The 20,561-nt window shown below is 48.3% G+C and overlaps 1 protein-coding gene across 1 annotated transcript in view; it reads left to right on the top strand.

Moving 5' to 3' along the window:
* The first annotated feature begins 1,663 nt into the window (after positions 1-1,663).
* LOC107207451 (unconventional myosin-X-like) overlaps positions 1,664-20,561 on the top strand; it is an 89,565-nt gene continuing 70,667 nt past the window's right edge. The window contains exons 1-2 of the mRNA XM_015634536.2: positions 1,664-1,760; positions 15,718-15,816. Coding sequence (XP_015490022.1) covers positions 1,740-1,760; positions 15,718-15,816 — 120 coding nt within the window. The 5' untranslated portion in view covers positions 1,664-1,739. The remainder of the gene's footprint in view (positions 1,761-15,717; positions 15,817-20,561) is intronic.

Below are 20,561 nucleotides of genomic sequence, written 5' to 3'. Positions count from 1 at the left end.
AATTTCAGGTATAAGTTTCCTGTCAAAATTCTTGCCACTTTTTCTACTGGGTTGATAGAGTACAGGGCTTACAGCATAAATAACTGATGCTCCATTTGGGGAATCCAATGTTTATTAACTGAAGAGCTGGGAAGTTACTTGGTTTGAAGGACTGGGTTAAGCCACCTTCTATTTCCCTCTTGGAAAGTGTCAGTCAACAATAGTGTTAATACTAAAAACCTTGCCCTCTTGAAGGTTTTGTATCCATCTTGAAGGGTTGTATCCATCCCTTCTACCCTGGATGACAGGAACCATGGCCAAAGGTTCTCCAGAGAAGTCTGGAAGGGGATGTCTGGTGGTGGAGACTTCTGAAGGCAGGCAGATACAGGAGAAAGAAGTGTGCTCCTCAACTCTCCTGTGGTCGTGAGGAGCTCCACGGCCCCCTGGTGACCAGCCAGAACTGAGAAGCTTAACAGCCAAAATTGTCTGCAGAAACAGCATCAGCAGGAATCCCCTGTTCACCTGAGGAAAAAGCTGGCTGTGGCAGAGACAGCCTGGCAATAAATATGTGGCTGTAAGGAGGACTGTCAAGGACACTGTGAGTAGATCTAATCCCCTTCTCTGACACAGCCTTATGGATAAAAGTATTAGATGTGAGATAAGAACTGCAGTTAGGCTTCTGGCGCTGTCTTGCATGATGTTTTCATAAGACAGGAAAAGCAGTATAGATTAAACTAATCCAGCACAAGTACAGAAGAGCCTGGATAGTCACGCTCAGGATAGCTCTCAATAACTTGCTATCAAAATGGAAGGACACGTTGACGGTGACTCATATATCAGGAAACTATCAAAAAGCCCAGACAGTGAAGGAGGAAGAGTGGTGGGGTGGTCATCACAGGTTAGACAGTGGCCTCAGTGTGACTCTGCCCAGAGGCGGGTGTCTGATACTGCCATCTACCTCAGAACTCTCTTTGTGTTTTAAGTAGTTAAAACCCCTCCCATTATGGACCAAAATAATAATAATAAATTAAAAAAAACTCTTCCCCCACACCTCTCCATTAGATTTCCTTTCTTTCAGAATAAAGAAATAATTTATGATGGAAAGAAATACTTTCACAGAGCACTTGTGAACTATGATCTGGCCACACTTCGAGCTGTGATCGAGGTCTATTTTTGAACTATGATCCGGGGAAACTTAGCCCAGAGCATTGCTCTTTGCCACCTGTTTCAGATCTCAGAGACATAATTTTGAAGCTCTATCAGGATTCCTGTTAACGGTCTCTCTCACTGCATCATGCTATGATGGTCTGCTGAAGGAACCCCAAACGCGAAATGTTCGCTATTCTGGATGACATCAATTGCCCTTGCAAAGGTCCGCACGTGGCTCCTGTAGCCGTGTACAGCAGTGGTCCCCGGTCCCCGCCGCGTGTCCGTGGGTGGCACCGGCCGCTCGGGCCTCCCCCACCCCAACCCTTCTCAGCATCCTCCTCTCGAGATGCGCGCCTCTTCCTCGCCAGTCTCATCCCGCTCCTGAGCGCTCCGGCAGCGGCACGGCCCCTCCGCTGCCGCAGCAGCCGCACTCCCCGCGCCCCGGGGCGGGCGGAGCGGGGCGGAGCGGAGCGGGCGGCCCGGCCGCTCCCCGCTGCCCGGGGCCGGCGAGGCGGAGCCAGCGCGGCGCGGGGCCGGCAAGCCGTGCTCGCCCGGCCGCGGCGATGCGGCGCTGAGAGCCGGCGGCAGCGCTTCCGTGGGCGGCTCCGCCGATGGACGCCTCTCTGCGCCAGGTGGGCAGCGGCGGGACGGGCACGGCAGCGGGGCTCGCCCCTGCTCGGGGCTGGGAGAGGCGGGGGCCGGCAGGATTGGGTGTCGGGCGAGACGGGCATCGGGTGCCGTGCCCCGGGCCGGGAGCGCCCCCGGGGCCGTGAGACGCTGCGCTCCCCGCGGGCCGCGCCCCCGCTGCCCCCTCGCCGAGGCGATCCCGGTTGCACTTTCTCTGGAGCGATGGGATGCGGAGGGTTTTGACCCCGGGCTCTCCCCAGCCCGGCGCGGCTCCGCGCAACCCGTGCGAGGGCTTGAAGGGGCTGCGGGAGCCGGAGCCCGACCGATGTGCGGTGCCGGCAACGCCGACCCAGGGCTGCTTGCGGGAGGAGAGGGTTTGTCGCATGATAGTCATGGCTGCCCAGAGCCGGCTCCTTAATCCTCTGGAACGACTTCAGGGTCCGGAGCCTGCTCCTGCCTGCGTGTGCGTGCCACAGAGCGGCTGGCCCCCGGGGCACCGGGCCGCCGAGCAGCGTGCGGCGGGACTCCCCGGCCCCTCGGTGCCGCTGGCCAGTCACCGTCACGCCCGGACAGAGCGGCTGCCCGGGGCCGAGCGGTACCTGTTAGCTGCGGGCTCCGGTCCCGGCTGGCCGCGGTGCCGTCCCGGGGTGAGCGCCCAGCCGTGCGGGCACTGCGCTGCCACGGGGAGCGGGGGGCTGAGGGCGCGGGGCCGGGCACGGCCCAGACGCCCCGAAATTCTCGGTGCCGTTTGTCTTGCCTGAGCATACGCAGGTTTCCAGCCTGGCCTGGCGATGCCTTTGGTTGTGAGGGGCAGGTGGGTGCAAAGCCGAGTCAGCCCTTTCTGGACCCGTGGGTGACAGTGTGTGCCCGTGGCATTGGCAGCGGGTACGGCAGGCACTATGGGGTGACGGGGCCTTCTCGAGGTCTGCGGCTGAGGTCTGAAAGCCTCGTGTTTGGGGCATGACACATCTGCCCCCCTCCAGCTCCCAGATGGTTTCCAGGCCATTAACCCCAGTGTCTGGCCTTGCGAGTCGTGGGTGCGGAGGGGGAGCTAGCAGCGCTCCGGAGCAGCCCGTGGTCGCTGGGCTGGAGCAGCTGATGGGCTGGGGCCTGCCCCCTCCCTGGCGAAGCACTTTCTTTATCAGAACAGATGTTTTCCCAGATCTGGCCCCAGAGAGGAAGGAGTGGCTGCCCCCGGGCTGTGCGGCTGGGGCTGCCCCGCAGCATGCGGCAGCGCATCGCCCAGCATCCTTCAGCCATTAACTGATTAACCTGCTGCTCCTGGAAGTCTGGGCCATCTGCATCTAATCAAATGAAGGCCAGGGTTCCCCAAAGGGCCATTTCACCAGAGCCTTTATGCCCACTTCTCTGTCAGGAGGAACCTCCTGGCCTCTTGCAACAGGAGTAGCCACTGAAGAGCCTGAAGGAACTGATGGGAATGGGAGGGTGGAAAGGGGATACCCAGAGGTGCACATCTCAAGCAAAGTAGCACCCATCAGAGAATTGCCTGCTTTGTCCAGCTCTACCTGTCCAGGCATGATTCTGCCATTACCTGAAGAAACAGGGGTTTCCAGGGAAGGGCTGAGAGGCAGTCCTGGAGCCAGGGTCTCTTAGAGTCACGCATCTCTTGTAAATCACAGATTTAAGTCCTTATGAAGCAAGGTAGGCTGGAGAACTGGGGTGAGCAAGAAAGTATCAGACTTAGCTTTGCAGGAAAGGCAGTGGGGGTGGGAGAGAGGGAATGTGGCTTCCCCAGAGCCGGAATGTTTGGCATTTGCTGCACCCAGGCCACTCTTCCTCCTTCTCCATGGGGGGTTCTTGGTGGGAGGGAAAGCCTGAGTAGAAGGGAGTTGCTTCACTTCTTTCTGCAGCAGCAGCAGATGAGCTTGTCCCAGGGGATGCATGTCATGTCTGACACTGAATAGCTTAAACCCCAGTTGGTCTTGCCTTAGCAGGCTCCCATGCTGTGCTTGCAGCATTTAGATTATCACACTCAGCTATGTGATCGGTATCTGGGGTTAGGTGGGGGTGCCATGGATCTTCACAGCTCCCCTAGTTCCCCCTTTGCCATGCTGGAGATCAAAATAGCTTTGTGAAGGGTTCAACCTACTTGTCATCCTGTTTCTGCCAAGGGAGGAATAGTTCTGACCAGTTGTGCCAGCTTGAAGCTGTGGAAGGATTTCCCATGTGCTGTGCCCTCCTCTGCTTGCAGACCCCAGGGACAGTGTGCTGCTGCTGCTCTTCTGCAGTGTCCCAAGTGGGCCAGATTAGAAAACCTTCATCCTCAGCGAGTGGTACAGCACAGAGATGTGTGTGTGCCTCTGCCATCGGAGGTCTGCTGTGCAGTGTGGCTCAGAGATGTGACAGATGATGACTTTGCTCCAGCCGGGTGTGAGTGGAGGAGCCCTGTGTGTGTGTGCTCTGCCATCTCCTTGCTTGGCTGCTGCAGGGAGTCCTGTGCCCAGGCAGGGAGGAGGGGCCCTGGAGGCCAGGGCTGTGCCATGGTGACAGATGACGGTTTCCCTGTGTGTCTGGAGTGTGGGCAGGATGTGGGGTTGACACAGAGGATGTGACTCGCTCTCAAATTCCCCCGTAAGGAGCAGGAATGTCATGGACAGGGTTAAAGGAGACACTTCTCCCATCCTGTCCTTCTGCACTCCACTTGGAGCGACCAGTTAGCACAGTCCCATAGTCCGTCTGCACTGAGGAGCAGCATCCAGCGGAATTACAGATGCTGTTCTCCTTTTCAAGTGTCACTGGCCTAGAAATGCTGGCATTTTAAGCGTTAAACAGTTTTCCTCTTTGCTCTTGTGGTGAAATCCAAAGCTTTTCATCTGTGTTGTAAAATAAATCCCCTGAAGTTCTTAAGCTTTCTGACATGGGGAGAGAAAGGCGGGGTAATTCTGTGTTCATGTCCTGCATGGCTGTGGTGATTGGAATTGTCTTCTCTACAGCTGTCATGGTCTTTTATTATTTCCCATCTTTCCCTGGCCACAGCCCTTCTCTTCTTTGTGGCCTGGGATATCTGTCTTGGAGACAGGGTGAGGATCTGTCTCTCCCAGGGATACATGCAGACCATGAAGGAACCTCAGAGTCAAGGCTGTGAAGGAGTACTAAGGCTGCTGGAATTGCTATCAGGCATGCACCTGAGCTGCTTTCTTGGCCCCAAATTGAGGTGGGGAGAAACTACCTCTGCTAAGTTTCTTTTGCTATGGCAGCTTTGCCCTGACTGCTGACTACTTGATGCAAGTGGAAAGTGCCTGACTACTTCACAAAGCCGTCAGAGAGTCTACAGTGTGGCCCTTTACTGGCCACAGGACACTCAACTGAATTTGCTCTGCTTTGGGCATCTAATGTCTTCTTGGTCCCAGCGTAAAGTCACGTGTGTGAACATTTGCAGGCAGGGAACATGGGTAAGGAGAACAACTGAAAGTTCTTTACTGTGAATGCACCTTTGCAGTGTGAAGCCTGCCTGGTTCATGGGTGCAGCAGGTACAGGACTGGTCTGGTTTTTGGTTGCATGTACAATTCTCACCAGATTTGAAGCTCTCTGTTGAAGCTGCTTGGATGAATCATCCAGAGACCCGTGTCCCCAGGGAGCCCAGGTTATGCTGGGTGGGAAGGGTTTGTACATGGCTGCATTAGGTTTCTGAATAGCTTGGTTTGCCCTTCCCATACTCCCTGCAGTTGGGAGGAGTTCCTGTGAGAGAGGAACATGGCCAGATGTCCAGGAGAATCTATCCAGAGACTTTTGTCTGAGATGAGGGAAATGGTTCAGCTGATGTGGATGATGCTGACCATGAATGATGTGCTGTCTTTACAGATAACAGTAAGCTGAATGCCCATGTGTTAACAACCATTGTCTTAGGAAAATGCCAGCTTTGAAAGAAAAGGTAGTAGAACATTGTCTTCTTTAGCAGTGAGGCTGCTCTTTGAAGGAAGTTTCTGGCCAAGCCTCTCTACACCTCTCAGGGACATGTGCTTTTCCAGCTTCCCCTGACAACCTCCTCTCAATCTACTGAGAGAGTATTGTGATCTCTCAGAAAGAGGACCTGTAGGGATTAAGAAGAGACAGAGAAGTGCTGACTGTTACATCCATCTTGTGTATGTAATGCTTTCTGTGTCAATACCAAACAGAGCAACCTCTCTCTGTTCAATTAGCCTGTGTAATGCATCTCAAGAGAAGTACCACTGTTCTTGAAGATATATCCATGCAGTTAATGTAGCATGGATACTCCTACATGTGGAATCCTCCATCCAAGCTGTGTCTCCACTAAGCCATTCAGAGTGATAAAGAGGCAGATACAGGACAAAAGGGTTTGACTGCCCTGTTTTGGAGCAGCAATTGCAAGGAAGAAAGCTCTTGTGCCAAAGGTGACATGAAGAAGTGTCTGGCGGAAGAGAGGGAGCCCTGCTAGCTCCCTCCTTAGGGCATTCATCTGGAGCCAGGCTGCGTGAGCTGCGACCTTGTCAGATCCCATCAGCAGCAACAGGGTGGGCTGGCACGGGCTCTCAATGAGAGCCCCCACATGAAGGGAAGCCAGGTTGCCCTGGGCCAGCCTGCAGCTGCTCCATTGTGGCCTCCGAAACCACCTTGTTCTGCTCTGGTTTCACTTCTTGCCGCACTTACATTTAACATCATGATCACAAATGTTTTGCAATTTCTTTTTCCCATTTTGCTTTAAGGAGAATATGCCAACTACCTAAATGTGATTATTAAGACTGAATCTTGTGAGAGTCTGGATTTCCTGTTTATCTTTCAGTTACCCTAAACTCTGCAGTTCTGCCTCCTCATTTTCATGTAAGATCACTCACAGTTCAGCAGTGCTGTAGAGCCAAGTCTCAGGAAAAACACCTATGGAGGGCCTGTTATGCATCACTTGGCACAGTGCCCAGGGGACTGAGAGGTCCTGTCATACAAGTGCAGTAATTATCACAGCATTGGGACTGGTGGTGCGGCCTCTCACAGATCCAGTTATCAGTGTGTTTGATGAGAAGGTAGAATTTAGGGTTGGGAGGAGGGGGGTGTATTAGTGCGGTTTATTCCTGTTATTTGCATCTTGAGCCAATGATGAAGATTTGGCTGAACCACATTTTCTAAAAGGGCTTCTTATTTCTGGAGGATCCCCTGCTTTTTGCAGTTTCTTCAAGTGGTTACACAACCTTGTTTTAAAATAAATCCTGCCTCATTTCTAAAGTGTCTGGCAGATCCATCCGTTTTCAGGTCCTACTTTTCTTCTGCTTCATGAGAGTCGCTTTGTCCCAAATAACTTCTCTGTCTGCAAAAAATTATTTTCTGGCACCAGGTTGTCTCTGGGTTGCTGGTAAAGGTGAGCCAGCAGGTAGCAGAGAGGGTCTCAGTGCTACTGTCAGCCTCTCAGCAGGGTTGAGTGAGTTGAGGATGCAGGGGCAGAGATGAGATTTGCAGCCCATGCTGGGCCACAGGCTGCTCTCATCTCCCCACTATCACTGTCTGGGCTAGATAGGTCAGCCCTAGCTCTGGCAAATCTACATAATGACATTAACATCTTCACAAATACTTTTGCACTACAAGGGATCTTTCTGAATAGCAAAAATGACTAAGCCTTTTATGTTGTCTCTGGAAGGCTTCTTTCTCACACCTCAAAGCATAAGTAAGCAGTAAACTTCCTTACTCCTGTTCATACATCTCAGACATGCATCAGCTCTTGTTGCAACCAAATGTCCTGGGAGTTTCTGCTCAGCAATTCTCAATCCCCTTTGAGTCTGTGACTTTCCAGAAGACATTCCCCTGTTTGAAGTACTCCTTGCATTCCTTCTCTCCTGATGATGACCTCTCGGTCTGGCTGTGCTTTAATCCTGTTTTGTTCTGACAGGGGGCTGTGGAATCCACACTGCTCTGATGGTCACATCCTTGTGGGTACTTACTTATCTACCAGATGTTGGCATCTGCTAGTACTGTCAGTACTACTTTAGGTTTTAGATCCTTGATGAGAATACAAAATAGTACTGACCCTGTCACTGCAGACATTTGTTGGAAACTCCCTCAGTTAGTTGTGATTTTCCCCATTCGTATCAACAGTTTTTTGACATCCCTTTGCTGCTGTTTGGTCCTTAAGAGCTGACTTTTACTGAAATACTGTGTTCTATGTGGGCAACACTGTGAGAGTCAGTCACAGTCCTATTTATCTCATATGCTTGGATGCTATGGAAGAGGAAGCCTTTTTGACCAGGCTTTTTTCTACATGTTAACTGGCACTGGACAACAGTTAAAGCCAGAGTATCCTTAAGATGAAACAAAGATGACAGCAAAACTTCTGTATTTTCCCTGGGGTTGTCAGACTAAGCAACTCATAGTTACTAGGGATAATCCTGCTTTCACTCCCATTTAGATTCTGACTCTTTCAATCTCTTGGAATTTCCTCAGCATTACCAGACTTATAAAAAAAATTAGTATCAGCTGTTGAGAAACTTTATTGGAAAGATCTCTGGGAACTCTTGGACCTGTTGATTTTTAAAATGTTTTATGTCCTTTCCATTTACTGAAAGCATTTCATCATCTCAATATGATGCAAGATAGTGCTTTCCAGGGATGTTTGTTAAAATTTCTGCGTGTCTCCATCATCACACCACCAAGCCTGCCAGAGTTCAGGAAGTGTTTGGACAATATCCATGAGCACATGGTGTGACTCTTGGGGATGGTCCTGTACAGGGCCAGGAGTTGGACTTGATAATCTTTGTGGGTCCCCTCCAAATCAGCATATTCTGTGATTCTATAACTCAGTAGTAGGATGCTGCCACTAGCACAAGTCTTTGTACCCCGTAATTTTAGAAAAGAGTGAAATAGACTTTTCTCTCTTTCCTGTCTCCCTGCTTATTTTTTACAATGGTTGTTTTCCCTATTTTTCCCTACTTCCACTCTTTTTTCTGATTGACTGACAGTGCATCCCAGCTCAGAGGCACCACTTGCTTTCTGTGTGCTGTTTGAAGGAAGGACACTGAGGACGAGCAAACACCAGGAAAATGTCTCACATGAAGAATTTAAAAAACCTGAGATTACTTTATTAGTAATAGGAGGAGACATGGCAAAAGAGCAGAAAATAATGGATGAGACAGAGAAGGTGAATTGAATTCCTCTGTGCCTCTACCTCTGACTGCAAGAAAAAGGGATTTTCTGCTTCACAGTGATGAGACTAGTTTAAAAGTGTATGTTTCTGTATAATGTGTGAGTAGGGGCTATAACTCCACAAGGCAAGGAATTATTGAAGTCAAGGGATGTGGCAAGATGCAGAAAGGTATTGGACATAATCCCAAATTATGCATAATAAACATTGCAGAAGAAATACAGTTTCAGGGCTCTTGTCTAAGATTTTTTACAAACCATGTGGCACTGTGGCTGCTCAGTGACAGGCTGCTGTATCCTTGTGGCTTCCTGCGGCCCTGAGCTCTGTTCTGTGGACCAGAAAGACTCCCACAGAAGTCCATCAACCCAGCCTCACCATTGAAGCCATTGGCTGAATTTGAGAGAGGGAGGGAACTGCAAGGAAGCTGCCTCCCTGTATATTTGGTGGCAAGAGGGAGAAGCTTTTTGAGAAGCACTGCCCAGATTGAGAGCAGGCAGGAATACCTTTTACTTGCTCAGTTTGGAGCTGCAGGCTGGTCAGGGAAAGTGTTGCTTGGGCCAGGCTGGGCTTTAGCACATGCCATGTTACCTCCTTTCTTTCAGGGCTACAGAAGAGATGTAGGAAAGCCAGTGCTGCTGTGATGTGACAGGGAATACACATCTGTAGATACCCATGTGACTAATGTGCTTAGGGAACTACTCGTTTTAATTCAGTTCCTAATTAAAGTTTTAGGCAGGGAAGAGCTTGTAATGAAGGCATGGCAGTGGTGCTCGCTTTTATGAACATAATGAAATTCAGTATTCATTTTCAAGACTGGTGAGAATTTCTCAGGTGTCTGCAAACTCTTTAGGACTGTTACTTCTCCTGAGAAGGAGAGTGACTCCACTGCCCATGGTGGAATTGCAGGACAATTAATCTTAAACTGAGCTTGGAGAGAGTGTACAGTGAAGTCCATAAGGATTCACACCTGCCCATTTTCTGTACACCTTTTGCTCATGGCAAAGGGCAGCTCTAAAGTATGTGAACAAAAGGGGCTCGTTCCCTCCATTCCCATGACAAGCAGTTTGTGTGGCTCCTGTGGTGTGTAGTTGCTTCTTTGAGAAGATTAAGAATTACCTCCACGGACCAGGCATTTCCTGGGAGATATTTGAAGTTGGAGATGTTCTGGAGAGTGAGAAGCTATGCAGCAGCCAAACTGGGGGAGGAGATAGGAACAGAACAGATGGGAGGGGGAGGCAAAAGGGGAGTGGGAGGCGGTGCACATACATCAGTGACCAGAAGTGACAAACTGCTCTTAGATTATTTAAAATGCACAAACCTTTTCCTGATACTGCTATTCTGCAAAGCTGCTGGCAGACTGAGGGCTCTGCTCCTTAATTAGTGAGGAATGGGGCTGCTAATTGGCAGAACTAGAATGAGTCATGGGCTCAGCCAGGGCTGCAGCTCTGGAGCAGCAGGACCCATGGCTACAGTTTGTGCCCAGCTCTGAGCTGTGCTGGCTTGCAGGGGTTGCCTGAGCTCAGTGAGCTGCTGTATGGGAACCGTGGGACCAGACAGGTACAGTCCAGTCCCTTTTGCTCTGCAGTGTGTCTTCCTCATGCCTTACAAGAAGCAGACTTTTGTTTCTCTTATCCCTGCTGCTGTTGCAGGTATTGTCCCTCTTCCCATCTACCCCATGTTGGCTGCTGCCAGCTGAGCTGTTGCTTCTGTCTCTTACCTGTGACCTCCTGGGCTGCCCCTCCCTTCCAGCAACTGGTCCTGGTTTTGCTGATCAGGTACAACCCATGGCTTCATTTCAGCCTGCCATCAGAAAAACAGCAAAGTTGCATTCCTTACCATATGGGTCTAGGCTGCCAGGGACTCCCCCTCCCCACCAATCTTACATCCATTAGCTAAGGCTCTTTACATTTGGCCTATCACTTATTCATGATCATCCAGATCAATCTCTTGAAAAGTGCATTTATTGAAACCTGATTCCAGCTTTGTCTGAATTGCAAGGGCCCTTCTAGGCCTGTCTCTGCCTTGTGGTTTACAACCACAAAGCCCACTGAGGCTGGGAAAAGAGCTGGCTCAGCACTATGCTGCTAGGAGAGCCTTTTCTAAGCCTAGGAGCATGTAGATCCATCGTCAGGAGAAACACAAGGCTTGGATGCCCAGTGCCCACTGAACAGCCCCAGTGTGCTAGGAGGACAAAGGTAAGTTACGTATACAGTACTTGTAGTTGAAAACCTGTAGCACCCACATAGTTTTTTGTCCCAGACTCTCAGTGCAGGGGTGTATATTTTTGAGACAGCCCTGCCCCTTGCAGGATGGCTGATTTGGTATTACTGCCTAAATCAAGGAAGGCACTGCAAGAGCCTCTTGTATTGTATTAGTATTGTGTATTGTGCTTGTAGGTAGATCTGGAGGCTGAGATAGCCAAGTTCAGTCACAAAGAAAACATTAAAAACATCCTGTACTAGAAAAAGTACAAACTGTGTGCTCCTTTCACACATTGAAAGTTATCTTCCAACTAAAAACACTTTTCCTCTCTGAATAACCCCTGGAAAATTGATGCAGCCATCGTGGTTTAGCCCCTCCTGAGCACATTACTCCTGGCAGCTGTGTAGGTTTGTGCACAAGGAGGAATGGAATGTCTGATTGCACTCAGAGAGAGGCAGCACTGCTGTGTCCTGAAGTTCAGCTGAGGCAGCTCATTCTTGCTTGTGCCTGGGAAGAAGCAATCCAGAGGACAATCCAGAGGACAATCCAGAAGACAATCCAGAAGACAATCCAGAGGACATCCTGGGCAAACATGGCGATTCAAGGGTAGTCCGGAACACGCGAGTAAGGAGAACAGAATATGAAGACTTGTTTCTGAAGAATAACAGGTGCAGAGTTTAGTGTCTTCCCTCTGGAGCTTACCTCAGTGCCCTCTACAGCTGGATAACTGATGAGGAGGCTGTAGCTGCTGGCTACACGCTCCAATGCGTGGATGCCTGGCGGCTGCAGGAAGGGCTGTGCTGCCTGCCTGCCTCTCTGCCCATTCCCTGGATACAGCATACGAGATCTCCCTCATTCTTCCCCTGCTGACACACCATACTGCATCTCCTGAGATGGGATACAGGCGTGTGAATGCAAGGGAGAACTTCGGGTTTCAGTCACCCTTTTTTTTAAAAGGCATAGAGGGCCAGAGGAATCTGTGGCTTCAGTTGATTTTTTGATATCATGAATAGCAGGAAATATTATTCATTTCTGAGTCTAGGATCCCAAAGTGCCATATGTTGTTTGAACTGAGAAGTCACATCTTAGAATTTACTGTCCAGAGTGGAAGGCGTGATGGTGTGACTGTGGGCCAGTACTGATGAAACTGCTCTCTGTATGCAAGCAACTTTATTTTCTAAGTTATGACCCCATGGTACAGGATCACTTTTCAGGATTGTGCTTTGCTGTGCACTTTGTGGCAAGGCAAGTTCATGGACAGATTGTTACTGAGGCCATAGGAATGAGGATGTTGGTCTCAGAGTTTGTTTAACATCTGAGTGACCTGCCCTTGATATAGGAATGATAGATACATTACTATTGTATTCTTCCCTTCAGTTCCTGCTGTTGTTCCCTTTAAAACCAAAGCAAGAGACCAACCTAGTAAACTCCTAGTATAAGAATAATGAGCTCATTATATAAGGGGCTTGAGTTAAGTGTATGATCAGTATTCAGACAGCTTTATTTGATAGAAAGTGGTTACAGAAAATCATCACTGCTGTTCCTCCTCTTTCTTTTAAGGTGTTCTCTTCAAATTGGTGATTGCTTGTTGTTCCATTTTGTTAAACTGTTTTGTCTGTGGGTGAGGGTAGATGAAAGTTGAAGGGTTTTTACTCTAGTCCTAGAAGTGCAGGGTTTTCCCATCATCTGTGGTGCCTGTGGGAGCTGGCACATCGCTGCTGGGCAGTGCTTGGTCCTACTGACCTTGCTTCTCCTATGGAAGTTCAGCCTTGCTGCCTGGCAGTTTTTGGAAGTTTTCTGCTCAATTTAATCCTTTCAACTGATCAATAAGATGTGTGGCATGAGGGGAGTAAAGTGAGGGCAGTCTGTTTGGTGTCACCATCTGCTCCTGTATTTAGTCAAGGTTCCTTGGGGAATTTCATGTTTAGAAGAAAGGGCTGGTGGAAGGAGATGCACTAAAACAAACTCTGTATTTCAGGAAATGGGGCTATATGCTGGGCAGAAGTTAAAATAATTATTTGCTCTGTGGTTCCTTTTCTGGCTGTCTCAGCAAAATATTCCTTTTGGAAGCAGCATAACTGGGTGCAGTTATTCTGCTGTGCAGACGTAATTGCTGTTGTACAAACAGCCACAACATCAGAGTAAACTGAAGGAAGTCATTCTGGGCAGCTGAAATACCACAGTGCCTGGGAGTTTCAGCATGTTGCCTTCTATTCCTTAGAAGCACACAGAAGGACCTATCATAAGTTTCTGTGGTGTTGTGCAAAAGAACTATGTCTCCTTGGAGGAGTATTTGTTAATACCTTTGCATGTGGACTTCTGCTGAGAAAGGGGTCTGAATCAGTCTGGACTTTTACATAATATCTGTGTTGAAGATAGCTGAGTGATCCCATTGCCTGTCTCCCTTCTTTTCCCTTCTAAGTGGCATCTGTTAAATAACAGTACTTATGCCCATGGATTGTCTCTTCTGTGTCAAATTATCAGCTGCCTGTAGCTCTAAGTTAATTTCTGAGCCCAGGGGATGGGAAGTCTGTGTAACCTGGACCCCCCTGGTCTTCAGGGACAGTGTAGGGTGCTGTGATAGTGGCCTGCTGCCATATGCAGAGTGTGTGTGCTGTGGTGTTGGGGCACAGTGTGAATGGTGGAGTGCAGACTTGTCTTCTGATTAAACTGCACCTCCCTCAGGCTCTCAGCTCTGCCATCCTGGCGTACTCGTGTCTGAAGGCATTGAAGCGCACTGTTTGGGATGTTTACACTTAGTGTCTTATAAAAGGCTTTCTTTCATCCCACTGTTTGGAGACACAACCTTCCTGTTTTTTGACTCTTTGCTTTCTTCCATGGTAGCCGTAGGAGTCCGGTGAAAGTAGCAAAAAATCTTTAAACACATGTTGCTGTTCATATGTTTATGCACAATAGTCAGAACGTGATTTGGGAAATTGATGATTTCTCAACAGCAATGTCTTGCCCAGATGCCTCAGGACACTTTATTTCAAGCATCCAGAGTTTTGGAAAACCTAAGAGGATGTAACAAATCCTCTGTATATCTGTATTTTGTTCCTCAAAATCTGTGTGTGATGTGTTGTTCACACCAGTTCTCTGGGATCTCAAATCTGTAACATAAGATTCTATTTGTTTTCTATCACTACTGTTCACTGGCCATAAGGATGACCTTTGCAGACCATCCATGGGTCTAGGTGCTGATCAGATGCAATGGTGCTTTTCATTCACTTGGTGAGGGAAGATTAATCTGCTTGATGTGCTAACTCTAGACCAGAGTACATCAGTAAAGCTAGAATTATGTACACCTTTTTAATGTCATTAAACCCAGTTTTTTTATTGGGAGGACTGGAGGTAGGCCTATAGATGTATCTCCTACAGTAAGGAAAGTCCAGGGTACTAAAGTGTTTAGAGTGACTTAACTTGTTTAAAGAAACCCACCTCAACTAAAAACAAATCATTAAAAATAGAATTAGTGTTTCACATTTTGTATAATGTAATATAGAAACACTATTCAATTTCTTCAGACATATTAAGCCTACAAGCAAAGAGCTAATGGTGCTGATGGGATTAAGAGGGTAGGAAGGGCTTAAAGCACATGATCAATAATTTAGGGGCACACAAAAAATTAGGAAGAAAATCAGTCTATCAATCGATGAAAGGCAGGATGGCCCTAATGTTGAGCACTTTGGATTTTTCTCAATGTTTATCTAAGCAGAGTTTATGTGATTTCTGTGGGAAGACATGGAAGTGATTAGTTTGCAATAGTTGAAATGAGGTGTGGCTTCATGCCTAGCTCTAATTGCAGGTGATGCTCGCCCTGATCTGCCTTCATGCTCCTGCTCTTTCCCTTGTACCAGGTCCAACAGGCAGACAGGCCAGAAGAGGCCAATCCAGCAAACCTGTTTTCCCTCCCATTTTGGTAGGCAAGCTATGAGATCTACCTGTCCTGCAGATCCCTGCACGTGTGTTACCAGCAATCTGGGTTTGTGCTCAGGTTTGTCTTGAGGGACACAGAGTAGTCAAAGATGCTGTAATGTATGCCAAACATCATACATATAATCACATGTAAACACCAGTGCAGACATACATCAGGACCCTCATGTATACATCAGCGTATATATACATCAGACAAGCACTCAGGTCATGTCATTTACCAAAGGAAACTCTTGCCAGAGTTTGCAAACAAACCTCTGTGAAATCTGTTTGCTGGCGATTTCTGGAAGCATTTTGACTTACAATGATGTGTGGGTGTATGACATTGTAAACATACTTTATTTATATTTTCTATTATTATTATTATAGCATGACTTTTAATGACCGGCCATACAAAGTTTTCAAATATTTAGACAGTCAAACCAACTATTCTATGTGTTGGTATCTTTCCATGACACTTCCTACAAAAATTGGTGTTTCCTTTAGTTTCTGTATGCAGCTCATTAAAACTTCTTTTTCTTCCGCTCATGTTACATTAAGAAAAAACAAAACCAGTTTCTCTGAAAATGTAAGTAAGACCTACTTAAATATTTTAAGCAGCTGTAGCTTAGAAGTAGCCTCTGAATACTGCAGCTTCCCCCAGCTTTCCTTGGGTGCTTGCACCCTGTGTGCAGATCTCACGGGCTCCAGTTCTTTCTAATGGGATGTCTTCTGGTTTTTGCAGGGTGCCAGGGTATGGCTGCGGGAGCAGGACCAGCTGCAGCCATGCACTGTTGGCTTGTGTGCCAATGGAAATGTTCTCTTCACCTCAGATTATGGCATGGTAAGTCAAGTCTGCATGAGGTTGTAGCCTATGCCGAGCTGTAAGATGGACTTCTTGGTTTTGCATGACCATCACGTTGAAATTTATCAATGGAAATTTATCAGTGGGAATTCTGCAGTTCTCTCTGAAAAGTGACCTGGCTCTGTTACAAACTGTGCCAAGGATCTAACAAATGTTAAAAAGAGAAGATTGTTCTTATTCTCTTCATTTCTCTGCCTATCTCACTTTTCTTGGTTTCCCTTGTGCCATCTTTGAAGGAGTTGCATTAACAGCTTACCAAAGCCATTATATTGGCTAAATGCTCCTGGAAGGAGGCAGTTCCACCGACCAAGCAGCCCTTCCTGCCAAGATGTGCAAGCTGTGCCACTCTAAGGGTGCTTGTGCTCGCCACCAGCCGCTTCAGCAGCTTTTGCTGTCAGCCCTTTGGGCCAGGGCTGGCTCCAGTCAGTGTGTGAAGGCAGCAGAGATGCACAGGACAGCTCAGCAAGGCAAAGCTCCCCTGAGAGCAGAGCTCTCCAACAGTGATAAGAACAAGCTTCTTTCCCGCCTGATTTCCAGCCCTGTGCTCCTTGTGGTTCCCTGGTGCATCTACTGCAGTAGTCATGGAATAATATTGGTAGGAAGGGACCTCTGGGGATCATCCAAGTCCTCAGTGAGTCAGCTCGCGTGGCTGACCCTGGGAAAACTATCCACAGCTTTCATTGTTGAGTCAGACTGGTGCCTGGGCTGGGAGGAGGATGGGGAAATGGGCAGGACTGTGCCCTCCAGCAGTGAGCAATTAGACCTGCTCAGCTGTTCTGGTGAATCGGCCCTGCAGGTGGCTGCTTTTTACAGAAAAATGGACAGGTTTTCTTCAGCCTCTTACCTGGCAAACAAAGGAGGGCACAGGGGGAAAGGGGATTTAGGACTCTGGTTTGTAGTCAGTGGTAGGACTTTTCAGTCTTTTCTTGAAAGGCCTAGATTTACAATCATCATTCTTTTATAAAAAACCTGACTTGTTTCTCAGAGATAGAAATTCCCCTAGCAAACACAGATTTTTTTTATCTGTAGTCTCTCAAACCCCTTATGACTTGTTTTGGGAGTGCTGGATATCACTAAGACATTTTAAGTGTTCACAAGTAATGCAGTAGCCTCCAGAGGGACAAAAAATGGTGAGTACCTCTGTGACTTTCCCAGTTCTGTCTCTCCTGACATGCTGCTGTGGCCTTGTACAATCTTTCAAACCCACCTGGCACCTCTGAAAGGACACTGGAAATCCCACTTTAGAGCTGTCTGTGTGGGTGCACCCACCTCCAGCCTGTGTTCTGTATGCTGGAAAACATTCTCAGGATAATGCTGGGTGGCTTACAGGTGTGAAAAAGAAAAAAAAAAAGCTGGGTTTGGGTTTTTTTCTCCCATGAAACAAGAAAAGCTGGAGGAGCATGCGCTTTATGGCTTATGCATAAAACCATATGGTGATCACTGAAGGCCTTTCTTTATTCAGTGCCACCCACAAGAGCTGTCCTGTCCCCACCTGCCACATTCATTGCTTCATACCTGTAGGAGGGACTGGCAGTCCTACCCCTGGTGAAATCTCTGATAAATGGCTTCACTTTGGGTTGGCTGGGGAAGTTGATCCCTCTGTTTTTTAGGACCCCCAAATCTAGTGTCCTCATGTTTTCTGTGGCCCAGCATCCCCTCAGCCTGTGCAGCTCTGAGGTAAGAAGTCCAGTCATGCTTCAAAGCTTTTGTCATTTGTTTTCACTTCCTTAAAAACACCTCAAGCAATAAATCCATCAGAAATGTGACTTCCTGGGAGGAAAGGAGGGGCTTTGCTTACGAAACACAAGATTGGAAACCACGATCCAGATGAAACAGCCAAATGGTTTATGGATAAATATAACTTGGATGCCAGGTGGGAGCTTGGCTTATGTGCTCAGGATGGCACTAATGGATGGAATTGAGTTTGAAAAGGAATCATTTCTCCCTTGCTGAGTAGCACTGGTGGGCCTCATCTTGGCTTGTTTTCTAGCCAGATTTTGCTTTATTTCTGAGCATTGCAGGGCCTTGGAGAGATTCATGGTTATTTTACTCTCACTTTGGGCTGAATCTGAGGCAAATTTAGTGTGTCACTGGCGAAAAAGTAGAAATCTGTGGCTGTGAGGTGCCTGTTAGGCTGAAAGCTGATTATTTTCCTTCCCAAAAATAAAGACTTGCCTATTAACACCTACAGCTTTGTATGTTATATATTAGCTTGTTAAAAAAGGGATATTCTAGGGGCACTTTGCTGACAGATCAGTTTGCCCCATTTGAGAGTTCTTACTTGCTTCAGGAAAAATCAGCTATCATATTCAGCTCAGTAGTGCTGAACATCAGCCTGGCATATTCTTCCTGGAACAGGATGATGGGGGAGGATCTTTGAAATTGCTCTCCTGGCAAATTTCTGGAAGCATCCAGGAGTGAGCAATGGGGTAACAAAAGCTTCCTTACTGGAACTCTGAGGGTGGAGCATCATCCTTTTTGTATCTCAGACCTCTGAGCTCCTTGAAGAAAGTCACTTTGACAGTCTTGGGACATGTGTCTGTGTCCAGGAGAATGGATGGTCCTTGCAGCCTGTTGGTGATACAGAGGCTGGAAAAATTACTCTCCTCCCTGGAGAGCAGAGAACAAATTAAAAATTATCTTTCTTCCAGTGCCAGGAAGACCATAAAACTCTCCCACATGTCCCAGGTGCCTTCCAGAGGCACAGAGCCATCACCTCCCAAAGCTCAGTGGGTCTGGAGGCCCCAGCCTCTGCCTGAGGGAGGGTGAGCTGCCTAGGCATGCATTAGATGAACCTCCACAGCCTCAGGGACAGAAAAGTGACAACCTGGCCTCAGCTGGGATGGCAATGTGGCATCACAGTGCTCCTCCAGGGAGCACATTTCACCTCTGCAGTGCTTCTGTCCCGAGGGTACCACAACCAGTACTGCAGATCCACCTCTGGTCCTGCCAGAGCACCTGCTTAACTCTTTATGGATATTGGACCAGACTTTTTTTAGAGAGGAATAGCTGAATAACTCCAATCAAGTGGCTCAAGACAGGTATAGCAGGTGATTATCTAAGCCTCACTAATAATTTACTAGGTAAATTATAATACCTAAATAAATTAGTAAATAAATACTATTTATTTAGGTGTATTTAGGACCCTGTTCCTTACTAATAATTTACTAGTGTATTCAGGACCCCTGTTCCTCTTCAAGGTTCCATTTTCTCCCATGCTGTCTACAGGAACAAGGAAATGAGCTCTGACCCATCACTTTTTGTGCATAGCAGCCTCTGGGCACAGGTGCTGCTAGCTGCTTGATATCTTTTAGGACACTTGTCCACTCAGCTTTTTGTCTAAATGTTTTCTCCATGTTTCTCTTCTGGCCCAAATGGCTGCAAGTGCTGACAGAGCAGTAGTAAATGATTAAGTACCAGGCAGATATAAGGAAAGATCACGTCATACTGTTTTTTACTTGTCTGCTTCCAAACTTTGTGTAAGTCAGCGGACAAGAGAGAGACAGGGTTGTTTGCTGCCTCCTCGTTTGAAAGTGCTGTACTGATTTTGTTCCTGACAGTCCAGTTCATGTTGTGCATCTGCAGCTTGTACTCCTGAATTTAGTTGTCCCACTCTCCCTTTCTGCTCTCTTTGGGAGTTCTCTCTCAGTTCTCTCGTGAAAGTGCCTGAGGTCTCTGCTCTGAAGAAGAAAACAAAAAAGTGTGTTTCTTTTTTTAGGGTCATTGCAGAGTGGGGGTCCTGCTGCTGGCAGTCAGACCTCTCTGACACCCAGGAGCGGAACTGGTGTGGAGAGAGCCTTTTTGCTGGACTGGGATTTGTTTTACAGTGATCATGAATGTGAACTGTGTATTTTTGAAAGCCTCCTGGCTGATGAAGGAAGTGGGCTGTGAAGGAGTCTGCCAGTGGAAGAGACCGAGGGGTCCTTGCCACATTGGTGTGACTGGTCAGGAATGGGGTGAGCACACCTGAGGGACTGAGCCAGCTTCTCCTCCCCAGCTCCCTCCCAGAACAGAGCTGCTCTTGTGGCTGTGCATGCTGGTGATCTTGTAGGGGATGCTTTGCTGTGTTACTGCTCCCTGCACTGGCGGGGTGCAGGCTCAGAGCCCTGAAGGGGTGAGCCCCTGCGATGTGCTGCACTGTGAGCGCCCTGCAGGGACTCGCAGGGGTGGCTCGCTGGAGGGGGCTGGGTGACCTCAATCTGTCTGCAGCCTGCAGCTGCGGGGATGGCCTCTCCCCAGCAGTGACGGCAGCCTGAGCACTCCAAGGAGGTGGGCAGGAGAAACCAGTTAGATCAATGCTGTAGATCAGTTTGTTCTCTATGGAGCCCGTCAGTTTCTTGCTGGCACCCAGCAGGGCTGACAGGCAGGGATGGAAATGAGGTAGAGACCAGAGCCCTGAGAGAGGAGAAAAAGCACAAGATTCTTTGGAGGGGTTACTGTGGACCAGTTTCCTTCTCCAGGATGCCTATATGAAGCCTCCCATCTGTCTCTCTTTGGGTCTTACCATCTAGCACAGCTTTGGATGCTGGGTGGGAGATGGCACACGGCTGAATCCAAGAGTGGGAAGCAACTGAAATAACTTTTGTGAAATGCCAGCATCGTGCTTGAGGAGGAGGAAAGGAGGGCTGGGATGTGCCTGTGGTGGAGGGGAACAGTCACATAATCTCAGCTGTGTTGAAAGGGGTGAGGGAGATGACCTGATAACTGAAGAGTGGGTTATTGAG

The sequence above is a fragment of the Parus major genome, chromosome 7 (genome assembly GCF_001522545.3).
Source record: "Parus major isolate Abel chromosome 7, Parus_major1.1, whole genome shotgun sequence".
Taxonomy (NCBI): domain Eukaryota; kingdom Metazoa; phylum Chordata; class Aves; order Passeriformes; family Paridae; genus Parus; species Parus major.
Note: the sequence above shows the minus strand (reverse complement) of the source record. Positions and strands in the feature narration are given on the sequence as shown.